This window comes from Physeter macrocephalus, chromosome 8 (assembly GCF_002837175.3).
Source record: "Physeter macrocephalus isolate SW-GA chromosome 8, ASM283717v5, whole genome shotgun sequence".
Taxonomy (NCBI): domain Eukaryota; kingdom Metazoa; phylum Chordata; class Mammalia; order Artiodactyla; family Physeteridae; genus Physeter; species Physeter macrocephalus.
Window position 1 is genome coordinate 81734763 of NC_041221.1, and position 14232 is coordinate 81748994.

The following is a 14232-nucleotide window of genomic DNA, read 5'->3' on the forward strand; positions in this document are numbered from 1 at the left end:
CTCTTTCCAAGATTTTGGATCATCTTTACTATCATTATTCTGAATTCTTTTTCAGGTAGACTGCCTATTTCCTCTTCATTTGTTAGGTGGTGGGTTTTTACCTTGCTCCTTCATCTGCTGTGTGTTTTTCTGTCTTCTCATTTTGCTTATCTTACTGTGTTTGGGGTTTCCTTTTCACAGGCTGCAGGTTCGTAGTTCCCGTTGTTTTTGGTGTCTGTCCCCAGTGGCTAAGGTTGGTTCAGTGAGTTGTGTAGGTTTCCTGGTGGAGGGGACTGGTGCCTTTGTTCTGGTGGGTGAGGCTGGATATTGTCTTTGTGGTGGGCAGGTCCACGTCTGGTGGTGTGTTTGGGAGTGTCTGTAGCCTTATTATGATTTTAGGCAGCCTCTCTGCTAATGGATGGGGCTGTGTTCCTGTCTTGTTAGTTGTTTGGCATAGGGTGTCCAACACTGTAGGTTGCTGGTCGTTGAGTGAAGCTGGTTCTTGGCGTTGAGATGGAGATATCTGGGAGATTTCCACCATTTGATATTACGTGGAGCTGGGAGGTCTCTTGTGGACCAGTGTCCTGAACCTGTCTCTCCCACCTCAGTGGCACAGTCCTGTCCCCTGTCTGGAGCACCAAGAGCCTGTCCTCCACACGGCTTTTTTTTTTTTTTCTTGTCCTTTGTCCTTAGTCTAGTTTCACTGGCTCGTAGGGTGCTGCATGCAGAGGCCGCGTTCCCCGGTGGCCTCTTGAGACCCGAGTTCCCAGGTGTGAAATGGCTGCGCCAGCACCTCAACTTTCTCACTTTTTAATGAAAGACCCTGATGATCGTTCCCTTGCCCACTCCCGTCCTTTGTATTTGTTGATTCTGGCTTGGAGCATCTCTGGCCATTCTTGGCGGGGACCATGCTTTTGCAAGGGGTCTGCATGTGTCGTTTCCTTGCTCTACTTTTCCCACCACTCTGATTCTACTTGGTTTTCCTCTTTATGGAATTTCATAAACCTTCTGGTCTATTGACAGCATATTTTCCTGTTTTATAATGCTGTTATGGTTTCATTCTTTAAACAGAAACTATTTTCCTAGCATTTCAGTGGGATCTTGGAAATGAAGGGAGGCAGATATCGGTGATGAGTCTGCATGAATTCAGCTGCACATCCTGGTCTGGACTTTTTCTTTTTATAGGAGCAAATAAAATACTCGTTTGCTACCTAACACTGATCTAACATATTTGTAAGAAATTTGGCATGTTTCTAATAAAATTGATGAGAAAGGGCAGAATTTTCATTATATTAACTAATTTTCTCATGCTCTGTTATTACTTTCTCCTTTTAAAGTACCCCAAAGCATATTTCTGTGAAGACTGTACTCTTTTTTTCTTCTTTCCCCCTCTTCCCACTTACACTTACACAGCCTTTCTTTCTACTCTCTTAGAGTAATTTCTTAGAACAAGTGACTTAAAAATATTGCTGATGCTATGTATTTTTTTTCTAACACTAATGGCACACGTGATGTAAGTGCTGAGAATGTGAGATAATTGAACTAAAATTGTGATTTTAGAACTGTCTTAAGACTCTTTTAGTTCCAAGTAACACAAAGATATTTCAAACTAGTTTAGGTTAAAAGGAGAAGTTATTAGGTGGAAACTGCACTAGTATCTCACCAAACCCAAGGGGAAAATTATATTCAGATATCATGAGGGTCTGGAACCAGAAACTAGAAGCCAACCGATACCCAGGAAGTTATTACTTTTCTGTCTCTCTTGTCTCTGTTTTTCTGAACATCTGCTTATTCTTTCCTCTCTCAGCAGACTTACTTTGCTTCGGCATGGGTGTGGCCAAATATAGCTAACCAACAGTAGTAACCTCAGTTTCCAAGTTCATATCATCTCAGTTCAAGCAAATAAGTCAGAGGCACAATCCGAGATTCCAAGGAGAAAGAATCCAGTTTGTTTAGCTTGGGCCAGTTATCTTTTTTTTAGACCAGTGAAGTGTGGTCATGAGGGCAGATTTTGTGTTATAAACATGGCTGCCACAGCCCAGGTTCTCAAAGAAGAGGTAAGTGGGTAGAAGATATCTCAAGTGGGCAGATATCTCAAAACATGTCTGTTGTAATATTCTTCTTTATATCCAGTGTGCTGTTTCTCATTAGAGAGACAGTTTAGCTTGTGGTTAAGAACATGGGCTTAGGGTCAGACAGACCTCGATTTGAATCCCAGCTCTGCCACCTTCTAGCTGTGTGACCTCTGTGAGGGTCAGATTCTTTCTCTGTACAATTGGGGTGATAAAGCCTATCTCTTGGAGTTGCTGGGAGAATGAGAATATATGTGGTACATCCTACACACTCAATAAATAGTTATTATTATTTGTTACTATTATCATAGCATTTGGGAAAGATTATGTGAATGGAGGAACATACATTTTGCTACCCTGAATAGTGCAAGAAGATCTGGAAGCAAAAATCTAGGTGCCACAGAGATCAATAAAAAACTCTAAGAGAGAACTTTGCCTTTTTCACACTTGGGCAAAGAAGTATACACAAGTTAGGCTGATGATTTTAGGGCCCAGTAATCTACACTTATTTTTAGAATGAAATTTTTGCCTCTGTTGGTTTTGGAAAGAGAGAAGTCAATGGTCTCATAATTCTAACGAGAGCCAGGCTGGGCTGGTGGTCACTGGTACAGTCATCATCGTTCTTTCCAGCCAGTGCCTGTTCTGATGGTCCCTGCATTCATTCTGCTTGGTTGCAGGTCTATTCTGATTGGCTAGTGCCTTACCCAGTAAAAGAGTTTGAATATGTGCCATCAATTCAAAGACTTCAGTTTTTGTTAAAGGAGATCCACTATTTTCTTTATAAAACAATAGATTTTCTTTGCATCTTTCTCATTTATATGACAACGTTGTGGGTCGCAGCTATCGTTAAGTTGTGGGTTGCAGCTATCGTTAAATGAACTCTTCTAAAGGTTATATAAGATGATGATGATTCAAATTCTGTATAGCTAAAGGATACCAAGTGTAAGCCAAACATTAATGTTTACATAAAGTAGAGTTAGCTAACAAACTATGTTTATGGCTTCTTCTTAAATAAATGCAGTGTATGCTGTTCTGTATGAAACTGTAGTAGAACAATATCTCAGTGACTAACTGTAATTTTCTCTTAAGTTATGCAGACATTTTGATTGAGAGGGAAGTGTTAATGCAGAAGTACATTCATCTAGTTCAGATCGTAGAGACAGAAAAAATTGCAGCTAACCAACTCCGACATCAACTTGAAGATCAAGATACAGAAATCGAAAGGCTTAAATCAGAGGTATTTCCCAGTTGATAGATTCCTTCTCATTGTTTCATGTTTATTGTCATCTCCTCATGATTACTTAAGGCCTATCAGGGCAAAATTTTGATCCCAAATTTAGTTCCTCTGCCATCAACACATACATGAGAAGTGAATGTATTGTCTATGTTAGGATTAGGTAAATACGCTACAGTAAAATATCAGGATAATATGCTATTTTAAAATTATTTGTGCTCCTGATGTCCTTCATTTGCTTGACTATTCAAGAGTTGACTGTAATATTTAACTGTTTTTCAGATTGACTCATGGTAATGATAATTGTGAGTCTGTCGTGGATTCAGTTCAAGTCCGAATGACAACTAAGGCAGGTCCAAACATGAATTCAGAAAGTCTTGACTTTTTCTCAAGCTCAGGAGTCCAACCTTCTGCCCTCTAGAATTTTGAAAAACTCATTAAAGTATAAGACATAATGCTAGGGTGCATTTTTTCCTGAAGTTGGAATTCACTTCCAGCCCCACTCCAAGTTTAAAAACTCCTCAGGCTCTGTACCCCCAGGTAGTGAGACTGACTCCAGTGAGAGCAGAAGGTGGTCGTGGAGCCAGCAGCCATGGTCGTGTGTCTGGGTCCTCCCTTGTCTCCGAGGCGCCTCCGTCTGTATACAGAAACCTGAGTATACCTTCCCTTGCTGTCCTGTCATGCCTTGTGGGAAGTGATCAATATCTGAAGAATTGAAGAGGAATATAGCAAATGAGGTTTTTCTACTCTTTTTGACCGGTGGTGCAGTAGTGTCTTCTTAGCTCCAAAGAAAAGAATAGGACAGAATGAAACCTACTACTACTAACTGTATCCTTGTTGACAGAAACAGTACAGCTCCTCAGCCTTGGTAACTTCTTGTCGTTTTTCTGTCATTCAACATTTTCTTCTCCATTTCCTCACGTCTTCTTCTAAGACATACTGTGCAAATCCTGGGAGGGTTTTCACCTCCTGCTGCCTGTGTACATCACCTCCAGCAGATAGCGCATGGGTATAAGCTGATTCCTATTGGGATATGATTGCCTCTCTGATGATGATAAGTTGCAGACTGTTCACCGTATCATTAGTGCTGTTAACTTCCCGATCCAACCCTGAAATCTGAGATAGTGAAAACAACAACAGAAAACTTAACAAACCTGCATCTTAAAAGACTATATCAGGCACTGTAATTTAAAACAAAATTATTGTGTTCTGTCTTTGCCACAGTTAGCTGGAGCAGATGCTTGTCTGCTGAGTGAAAGAGGTTGGCATTTACTCCGTGAGAGGAACTCAGCACCAAGCGATGTTCCCCAATATTTATTTGTGTGTGCTTCTCTGTCTTCACTCTGTTCTATTTTAGTCTGAATATATATTGCAGCTAGAAACTGTCAGTAGCAGGTATGTCTTGTGTGGTCGCTTGACAGGAACCATAACTTATTTCCTACTCCTTTTATTTTCCCACTTCCCTGCCAGAAAAATGGCAGAAGAGAGTATTTGGTAATGGGGCAAAATGTAAAGACAGGGCAGAGGGGGCAGTTATAACCCCAGTGTTTTAAGTGTTTGCTTGTTAGTAAATCTGAGTAGGTCCTTAAGTTTCCAAGAGCCTGCAATTGAGTGATAGTCCAGGGAATGTCATCACTAAGTGTAGTTCTGAGGCTGCCTGGTTTCGAGTCACCCTTCGTAGGTCACAGAACTGTGCTGGGTCTTTAAAGAGATCCCAGGTTGTTTCAGTTCTTTTTGCCTTTTTGTCTTTCTTGGCTGGCTTGGACCAACCCCTGGGCTCTGAAGTTCCTTTTGCAGTTACCATTTTCCCAAGGAGATCTGTGAGTGCTATACTGTGTGTACTTGGAAGGCCACAGGCTGATTATAGGAAGCAAGGGCTTTGAGCTGAGTGTCACTGCATTTGGAGATCACAGGGCATTACGGAAAGCTGCCTTTGGTGAGATGATTGACATGTCACTGAGATGCTGAGAAGACCTTGGTCTGGTCATCACTGGCAGTCAGGGCCCAGTTTTGGACTAACATTTCTCTAAACCAGATCCCAGTTCACACTTTCCACAGTCACTTCTTGTAAGCACTTTTGTTAGTAGCATAGCAAAACAAGCTTGAGGTGAAGTTCAGGCTTCCCCTGCCTCAGCACCGAAGGAAGATAAGGTGCATAAAAAGTGAACATTTCCTGAGGATAAGCTGCCTGTAGGCATAAATTCCTATGATTTATGGCTATAGTCTAGAATTTCCTAAATCATGAAATGGACCAATTTTGTGTTATAGATTGTCGCTCTTAATAAAACCAAGGAACGAATGCGACCTTACCAAAGCAATCAAGAAGATGAGGATCCAGACATCAAGAAGATTAAAAAGGTAGGATGCTTGGGGTTTCCAGCTTTGGGAGAGCGTGGTGACCAGTGGTCTTTCTGTAGTGATGTCTTTGCCACCCTGACTCTTGAGCTGGGAACAATCTTGGTATTTCTCTTCCGATGGCTCCCAGACTTGCCCTTCAGAGTGATCACACATGGTTACTTCTCTGGAAAAGTTTCAGCTTGAGATTTCTTTCCAGTTCTGGGAATCCACTTGTAGATTCTGTGAGAAGGATGCCAAAGCCAGACATGAAGCCAGACAGTAGTGTTCTCCAGTTGGGTTATTTAAGTGCTGCTGAACCTTCTGATTTTGTGCTGCTTTTATATGTGGGGGGAGTAGTTTTAAAATTGCATTTCAAAAACATTTCTTTTAGCTTTAGTCTTCAGTGCTTATTTAGAGAATTTTTTGTTTTGTTTTGAACGTGTGAGAAGATTGAGTGAATCAATACATCTGCTCAGGTTTCTGGTTTATTGTTGTTTCTTTCTTGTTTAACATCCACATAATCAGCAGCTCTTTTCACCTTATTGTCATTTACAACTGTACAACTTTTGCAATTCACCAGACCCTGGCACTCACTCTAGTCTACTTTGTTTGTTTTATATCATCTTGATTTTGAGTTCCATAATCTTAATTGTCCTGCATAAAAGCACTTACTCAGCTTTAACATTATGTGAAAAGCTTCACAGTTAAAGAACTTTATTTCTTCTAAATTTTTTCTTATTCCTATTTTCTCATGCTAAGTAATTATTCCCCTTCAGTTGCAATAAAACTTTAAATATTGCTCAGAATTTGAAATAGAAATGCTCCTTAGGGCTAAGTTGCACTGTTTTCAGTTTTCAAGAAATAACAAAGTAAAATAACAACATTCCTTTCTTGGAATTTAAAAATTTTTTAATTGAATTTGCTTTATTTTATTGTTACAAGATGAATGCTTATGCAGCTGCATATAAACAGAGGTATCAGTAAAATAACAATTGTAGTAAAGTCCTAATGTAGAAACTGATAGTAAGCCAGCTTTTGCTCAGCAGGTAATACCTGCCCAAGTAAATAGAAAGATTTTATTTAACACAAAACTCAGTTAAGTTGATTTTTGAAAATACTTCTGTTAAATGGAGGAATAATGATAAAATACACAATTTTTACAGTTTCTATCTTCCTATTTCTTAGTAGAAATAATTTTTTTAAAACCTCATTTTTGAACTTGTTAAATAGGTTTTGAATTTAACTCTATGGTCCATTGTGTCCCCAGTCAAACTAATGTCTGTGGGAAAGGGATGTTTACAAATGAATTAGTTTCTCTATTCTGATCTTGACAAATATCAACATAATTTTTTAACTTCAAGAGACCAAAAATTGAAATTGGTTCACAGAAATTTCCCATTAGATTTCTCCAAATAATATGCATATAATTTTCTCCACATAATTCTACTAAGATGTGTTTAATTTTTATTGTTTGAGGTATGGCAACTGTATGAATGCCTGTTATAAAAATTGGTAGTATGCTGACATCAGTTGGTAAACGAGAGAATTTTAAATATTGCAAAAGAAGAGTAGTTGTTTAAGTGCATGATAATTTAGACCATATGGGTGAAATAGTGTAAAAAAATAAAAACTATAAGAATGTGTTGAAAAGAAAACAATGATACTAAAAAAAATTTGGTAGTAATTTAATGCTTTTAATTATATATGAATTTGCAACCTGCTTTGTTGCTGAATCTGCTACTTAGATGTAACAAATCCTAATAAATTATCATATAATTGTTTTAATATTTAGAAAGGACTTCAGATATTTTGGTCAGTTATTTTATAGATAAGGAAATGGAGCCCAGAGTTCAAGTTCACCCAGTAGGTTAGTAGCAGAGCCTTTGGGTTAAGGATTATGACATATACCTATCTGCTTAGCACACAGCATTTACTTGGGCATTTAAAAGACTCTCAGTAAATGTTTGTTGGCTGAAACGCAAAGGCCAGTGCACTTTGTCCAGTTTGCCTGTTATTTTTCAAATCATATCTAGGGAATTCAGATCAATTTTAGAGCCTTTCATGTTCCTACAAAATTGATCTTAAGTTTTATTTCTGGTTTTTGTTGTTGTTTTGTTTTTGTTTTTCCACAAAATAACACCATTGTAAATTGTTAACATGTGTTTTGCCCATGTGGCTGAAAAAGAGAGTCCTTATAGTTAACAAAAAGCAGGTAAAAGAAGGCCAAGTCATTCCTGTATGACTAACCACACAAGAAAGCTGCAACTAGACTTGGCCTTCACGTTTATTCATGTATAAAAAGAAGGGGTCTTATGAACTGATCTCTAACACTTATTTTTTAAGCTTAATTAAAAAAAAAACTCAGTCATAACAAAAAAATCAAACCCGATTTAAGAATAAGCAAAGGGGGCTTCCCTGGTGGCGCAGTGGTTGAGAGTCCGCCTGCCAATGCAGGGGACGCGGGTTCGTGCCCCGGTCCAGGAGGATCCCTCATGCCGCAGAGCGGCTGGGCCCACGAGCCTTGGCCGCTGAGCCTGCGCGTCCGGAGCCTGTGCTCCGCAACGGGAGAGGCCACAGAAGTGAGAGGCCCGCGTACAGCAAAAAAAAAAAAAAAAAAAAAAAAAGAATAAGCAAAGGATCTGAATAGACGTTTCTCTAAAGATGATAGACATTTCTCTCAAAGGTGATTTTTTAGAGAAATCACTAACACATGAAAAGATGACCAGCATCACTAGCATCAGAGAAATACAAATCAAAACTACAGTGCAATATCACCTCACACCCACTTGGATGGCTTCTATCAAAAAAATCTCCCAAAATAACAAGTACTGGTGAAGATACAGAGAAATTGGAATCCTTTTGCACTGTCGGTGAGATTGTAAAGTGGTTCAGCTGCTATGGAAAACAGTATGGTGGTTTCTCAAAAAATTAAAAATAAAACTGCCATATGATCCAGCAATCCCATTTCTGGGTATATATCCAAAAGAATCGAAAGCAGGATCTTGAAGAGATATTTGCACTCCTGTGTTTATTGCAGCACTATTCACAATAGCCAAGAAGTGGAAGCAACCCAAATGTTCATCAACAGATAAATGGATAAACAAAATGTTGTACATATATACTATGGAATATTATTCAGCCTTAAAAAGGAAGGAAATCCTGACGCATGCTACAACGTGGATGAACCTTAAGGACATTATGCTAAGTGAAATAAGCCAGTCACGAAAAGACAGATACTGTATGATTCCACTTATATGAGTACCTAAAGTAATTAAATTCATAAAAACAGAAAGTAGAATGGTGGTTGCCAGGGGCTGAAGGAAGGGGGAAATGGAGAGTTGTTGTTTAATTAGTTATAGAGCTTGAGTTTTGCAAGATGAAAACGTTCCAGAGCTCTGTTTCTACAACAATGTGAATATACGTACCACTACTGACCTATACATTTAAAAATTATTAAGATAGTAAACTTTATGTGTGTTTTTTACCACAATTAAAAAAATTTTAACATCTGGTTTTATGTTGTTAAAGAATAAACCTTTAGTTTATTCCTTTCTTGAAATGTTAACAACTAAATATGTTATATTATTAATTTCTGATGTCCTTATAGGCAGGCTTAAACAGCTTAAACAGTGGAAGAAACTTGTGAAGCTGAGAAAAATATTATTTTAAAATCATCTTTTTTCTGCTATCTGGTCCAAAGCCTGACATTATTTATTCTGGTGGTGGGCTCACCAGCGCACCAATGAAAGAGCAGGGTTTGTATGGCACAGGATGGACACCCACTGACTGGCTTAAGAAAGCTGTCTCACACTGCTCTGAGATTCTTGTTTTGTTTTTTGTTTTGTTGTTGTTGTTCTGTAGGTTCAGAGCTTCATGCGAGGATGGTTATGTAGAAGGAAATGGAAGACCATTGTGCAGGATTACATTTGTTCCCCTCATGCTGAAAGTATGAGGAAGAGAAACCAGATTGTGTTCACCATGGTTGAGGCCGAGTCGGAGTACGTTCACCAGCTCTACATCCTGGTCAACGGCTTCCTGCGGCCCCTGCGCATGGCGGCCAGCTCCAAGAAGCCCCCCATCAGCCACGATGATGTCAGCAGTATTTTTCTCAACAGGTTTGTCTTGGCATAAATTAAAGAGCCATGTGAAAAACCTACTTGTACTTCTTAAAAGAATTTTTACTTTACTTACTTAAAAGAAGAGTTATAAATTCACCTTTATGAGCTTATGATATTGAAAATAAGAAAGCTATCATTGGTGTTTCATTATTACCCCCAATTTTCATATCTTTATCTTGAATCTTGGCATCTAGTTTTCTCTTTTTCTTCTCTATTCTACGTATGTTTTCTTGTTATTGAGCGTGTGCTGGGGAGGATTCTCTCCTTCATAAACTGAGGGAAATGGAGTGATTAATGCGTCTTTACATGTAATCTATACAGAAGTACTTTAGGAAGAACAAAAACTGACAGAGGGCCTGAGAATCTCTAGTAAATTTATTTGCTCAGTAAATATTTATAGTGCCTTTACTGCTGAGGATTCATCAGTGAACAAAGCAGAAAGTCCCTGCCTTCATGGAACTTAAATTTTGATGTGGGAATATAGACAATGAATAGTGAATAAGTGAAAGATGCAGTATTTTATATGGTGATGAGTGCTGTGGAAGAAATAAAGAAGGAAAGGGGAGAAGGGAGGAAAGGGACTGCTTGGATATTTTACTTAAAATTTTAGTTATTTATTTGTTTTTGAGTAGATAATTCATTTACATGGTTCAAAAAATTATCTAACAACGTGAAAACATCAAACAGCAGTTAGAAGTCTCACTCTTAACTCTGTCTCTGCCCACCCCATTTTCCTCACTTGCTATCTGTAACTGTTTTCATTAGTTTTGTTTATATCCTTTCAGTGTTTCTTGATGTAGATCAATCAAACATGAATACACAGTCTTATTTCCCCCCTTCTTACACAAAAGGCAAGTACTTTAATATATACCTGCTTTTTTCACTTAATATATCCTGGACATCTTTCCATACTGCTATCTAAAGTGCATTATATTTTTAAAAAAATTGCTACATGCTATTACATTATGTGAATGTCCCATAGTTTCTCTAGCCAATCTTTAGGAAGGCCTCAAAGATAAGTTGATATTTGAGCAGAGATTGCAGTGGGTGCTAGCCATGTGGCTACCTGGGGGAAGAGTGATGCAGAGGAGACCATCTGTGCAGAGGGCCTGAGGCTGGAGCACGCCAGCCTTGCTTGTTTGAGGAACTGCCAAGGTCAGTGTGGGTGAAGGGGCATGTCAGAGAGATAACAGTAGGACATTGTAAAGATGTTTGCTTTTACTCTAAATGAGATGGGGAGAGATTGGTGGGGTTTTGAGGAGAAAAGTAGCATGATATGACATGTTTTAAAAGTTCACTCTGGGTTCTCTGTTGAGAATAGACTGTAGGGAGATCAGTTTCATGGCTATTTCAATAAACCAGGTGAGAGGTGACTGTAGCCGGCAGACCTGTTAGGTGGCTATTGCAATAGTCTAAGCAAGAGATGATTGTAATGGAAGTACTGATAAGTGATTGAATTCTGGGTATATTTTTAATGTAGAGCCAATAAGATTTGTTGCTGAGTTTGATGTGGATTTTGCAGAAAAGTCCAAGGATTTTGACCTGAACAACTAGAAGGATGGAGTTGCTATTTATTAAGTGGGGAAGATTGACATAAGAACAGGTTTAGCGGAAAAGATGAAGAGTTTTTATCTTGACCTGTCAAGTCTGAGATGCTGTTAGCCATTCCAAATGTAGAAATCAAGTGAGCAGGATTGGCTGTTAGTCTGGATTTCAGGGCTGGAGGTATACATTTGGGAGTCTACTAGCATATGGATAGTATTGAAAACTGTTAGTCTGAATGAGATTACCAAGGAAGTAAGCACAAATGAATGAGAGAAGAGGACCAAGGACTGAGCCCTGGGACATGCCAACATTTAGAGGTTAGGAATATGAAGAGCCATCAAATGAGAATGAAGAGGATCAGCTAGGGTTGTAGGATGCAAACCAGGAGATGAGCTGTCCTGGAAACCAAGGCAAGAGGGAATGAGCAACTGTGTTAAAAAGGTCAAATAAAATAAGAACTGAGAACTGACTGTGGGGTTAACAACTTGGAGCATATTGGTAACTTTAATGGGGGACCAAAGCCTGATTAGGTGATAATAGGGGAATTGGAATTGGAGAGAATTGGTAGAGAGAACTCTTTCAAGGAGGTTGCTATAAAGAGGATCAGAGAAACAGGGTAGTGCCTGGAAGTAAATGTAAAAATATAAAGGTGTGTGTGTGTGTGTGTGTGTGTGTGTGTGTGTGTGTGTGTGTGTGTGTGCGCGCGTGTGTGTGTGTGTGTTTAGATGGGATAAAAATGACACCAATAATGAGGGAGGGAATGATGTAGGAAAGAGAGGGCAGAATTGCTGGAGCAGTAAACTTGCATAGGCAGAAGTGGATAGAATGTGGTGAATAAGTCAAGAGATTGGAATTAGGTGGACAGGGAAGGAACAGTACTGGACACATATGCAGGTCCTACCTGCAAGGACATCGGGTAACAGTGCTGATGGGAGGGAAGTGTTAGGGTCAGGGAAGAGAGGAAAAAGTATAAAATAGTGATCAAGGAGCAAAAAACTGAATGGATGGGATGAGGGAAGTGTAATATAACTGCTAGGTAGCGCTAAAAGCCCATATTAGGCTCGTGGTTATGACTACGGTGAGTAGCTGTATATTCTTTAGCCACTTTCAGGTGCATGGGTGCAGGTGCAGAGTGGGTGAAGGGCTGGGTTTAACTGGTACTGGTATTGTGCGAGATTACTATGATGAAGTGAGAAAAGAATAAGGGAGTTGAAGGTGTATGGAAGGAAGGGATTATAACACTGAGCCATGAAATCTAAACTGTTCCAAGAAGGAAATGATCTTGTGAAGGGGTTTTGGTCAGCGATAAGGTGGCAGGATCAATGGATTCAGGTCCTGGTGGTGGGAAGGGATTTTGGGAGTCAGGTTTCCAAAGGCAATGAACTCAAAGATAAGGAGATGGTTGTAGAATAGTGTGCCTGAAACTGAGATAGGGAAGGGGATGCAGTTATTGACAATGACAAGGTCTAGAGTACGATTAAGGTAGTGTTGACTGAGGTCAATGGAAGACAGGATCCTTAGAGGAAGAAGTTCAAAGACCCGAGAGAGGCTACGTCATTGGAATGTTGTTTGTGTGCGTATTGCAGTCACCAAAAATTATGACAAGAGTAGTGTTGGGGAAAGGGCTGACAGTGATCTGGGAGCTAAGAGCTCAAGGCGTTAAAAGAGTGGCTCGGGGTCTGTAGAAGACTGGAAAATGGAAGGATGATGGGCGGTAGTCTGATAGCATAAGATTAAAACCTAAGCTTTTCTGTTGAGAGGTTTCCCCACGTTGGGCGGCAGTGGCTCCGCTCAAGTGTGTGAGATGTCCTAAGGGAATGAGGCGTAGCTCTTTATCCTCAGGCTATACAGGTAGCATTTTGATGATACTTCAGTCTCCTAAGTATGCAGTTTCAGCAGTTCTAATGGAAATGGACAGAAGTGTGAATGTACCTGATAGCGATGCCATCAAAGCCTGTACCACATTGGTCTTATGCTACCTCTAGGGATGTTTCCACTGGATTTCCTATCTGCAATGTGGAAGGCCAGGTCTGTCATATTGTTTAAATTCTGAATCAAGATACTGTGCCTCTTTTTGGAAAGCCATAAGCTCTTCATACAGATTAGCAATTATTTACTATACTTGGTCCCAGATGGAGATTTGAAGAGTTATGTTTTTAGAGGTGAGGCTTATCGGATGTTTGTTTTCATTTCTGTTGTTTAACTACATTCTCTTTCCTTGCTTCTGAAATCGAAGTCCTAGGCAGATCAATTATTTTGAATTTCAACACAGAGTTTATACTTAAAAAATATAATGCCTTCCATGTCTTACCAAGTGCATCTATGCGTGGAACTGAATTTACATCTAGATCCCTATCTGCAAGGGAGCCTGGGAAGTATAGTTTCACCTCTCTATCCTCTCCACCTAGAAGGGGGATGGAATGGAGATTGAAAGACTAATCTACAGTATCTACCAAACTAGATTTTGATTGAAATCATTAAACAACAAACACTGCTTAGTTAAAATTTCTATCCAAGAAAAACAAATCACAGTCTTTAAGCAGTGTCTATTGTGTTTCATGGACCATTTGGAAATAGTAGGGACTTCCCATTGATGTTTCTTGTAGTGGAATTGGACTTACAACAGACCAAAGTATTTCACTGATATGAATAATCCTGTATTTGATTGTGCTGATGTGGTAGTTCAGAAGAGCCTTCAAAGGCTCATTCCAGTAGGAATGAGGAGAAAGCAAATGTTCTCCTTTCTTCTAGTGAGGAGAAAGCAAATGTTACTTTGGTAACTACCCTTCTTGAACCTTTTAGAAATTTGGATCTCTAATTTATGTGTTTGTGTCTCTTCAGTTTAGTATATCTGTATAGGCTCCATCCTTTTTAGAAGATTCCTCTACATTTCTGTCATGGGTGTCTTAGGAGTGGTAATGGTAGACGTCTGTCAAGTCTTTTCCCC

At 39.3% G+C, this 14232-nt stretch overlaps 1 protein-coding gene across 3 annotated transcripts in view; it reads left to right on the forward strand.

The window, feature by feature from the left end:
* The window catches only part of RASGRF2 (Ras protein specific guanine nucleotide releasing factor 2), a 242945-nt gene that overhangs the window by 81134 nt on the left and 147579 nt on the right, over nucleotides 1-14232 (forward strand). For all 3 annotated transcript variants that reach the window (XM_024122410.3, XM_024122413.3, XM_024122416.3), the window contains exons 3-5: nucleotides 3141-3288; nucleotides 5554-5643; nucleotides 9484-9737. In XM_024122410.3, the coding sequence (XP_023978178.1) occupies nucleotides 3141-3288; nucleotides 5554-5643; nucleotides 9484-9737 (492 nt within the window). The remainder of the gene's footprint in view (nucleotides 1-3140; nucleotides 3289-5553; nucleotides 5644-9483; nucleotides 9738-14232) is intronic.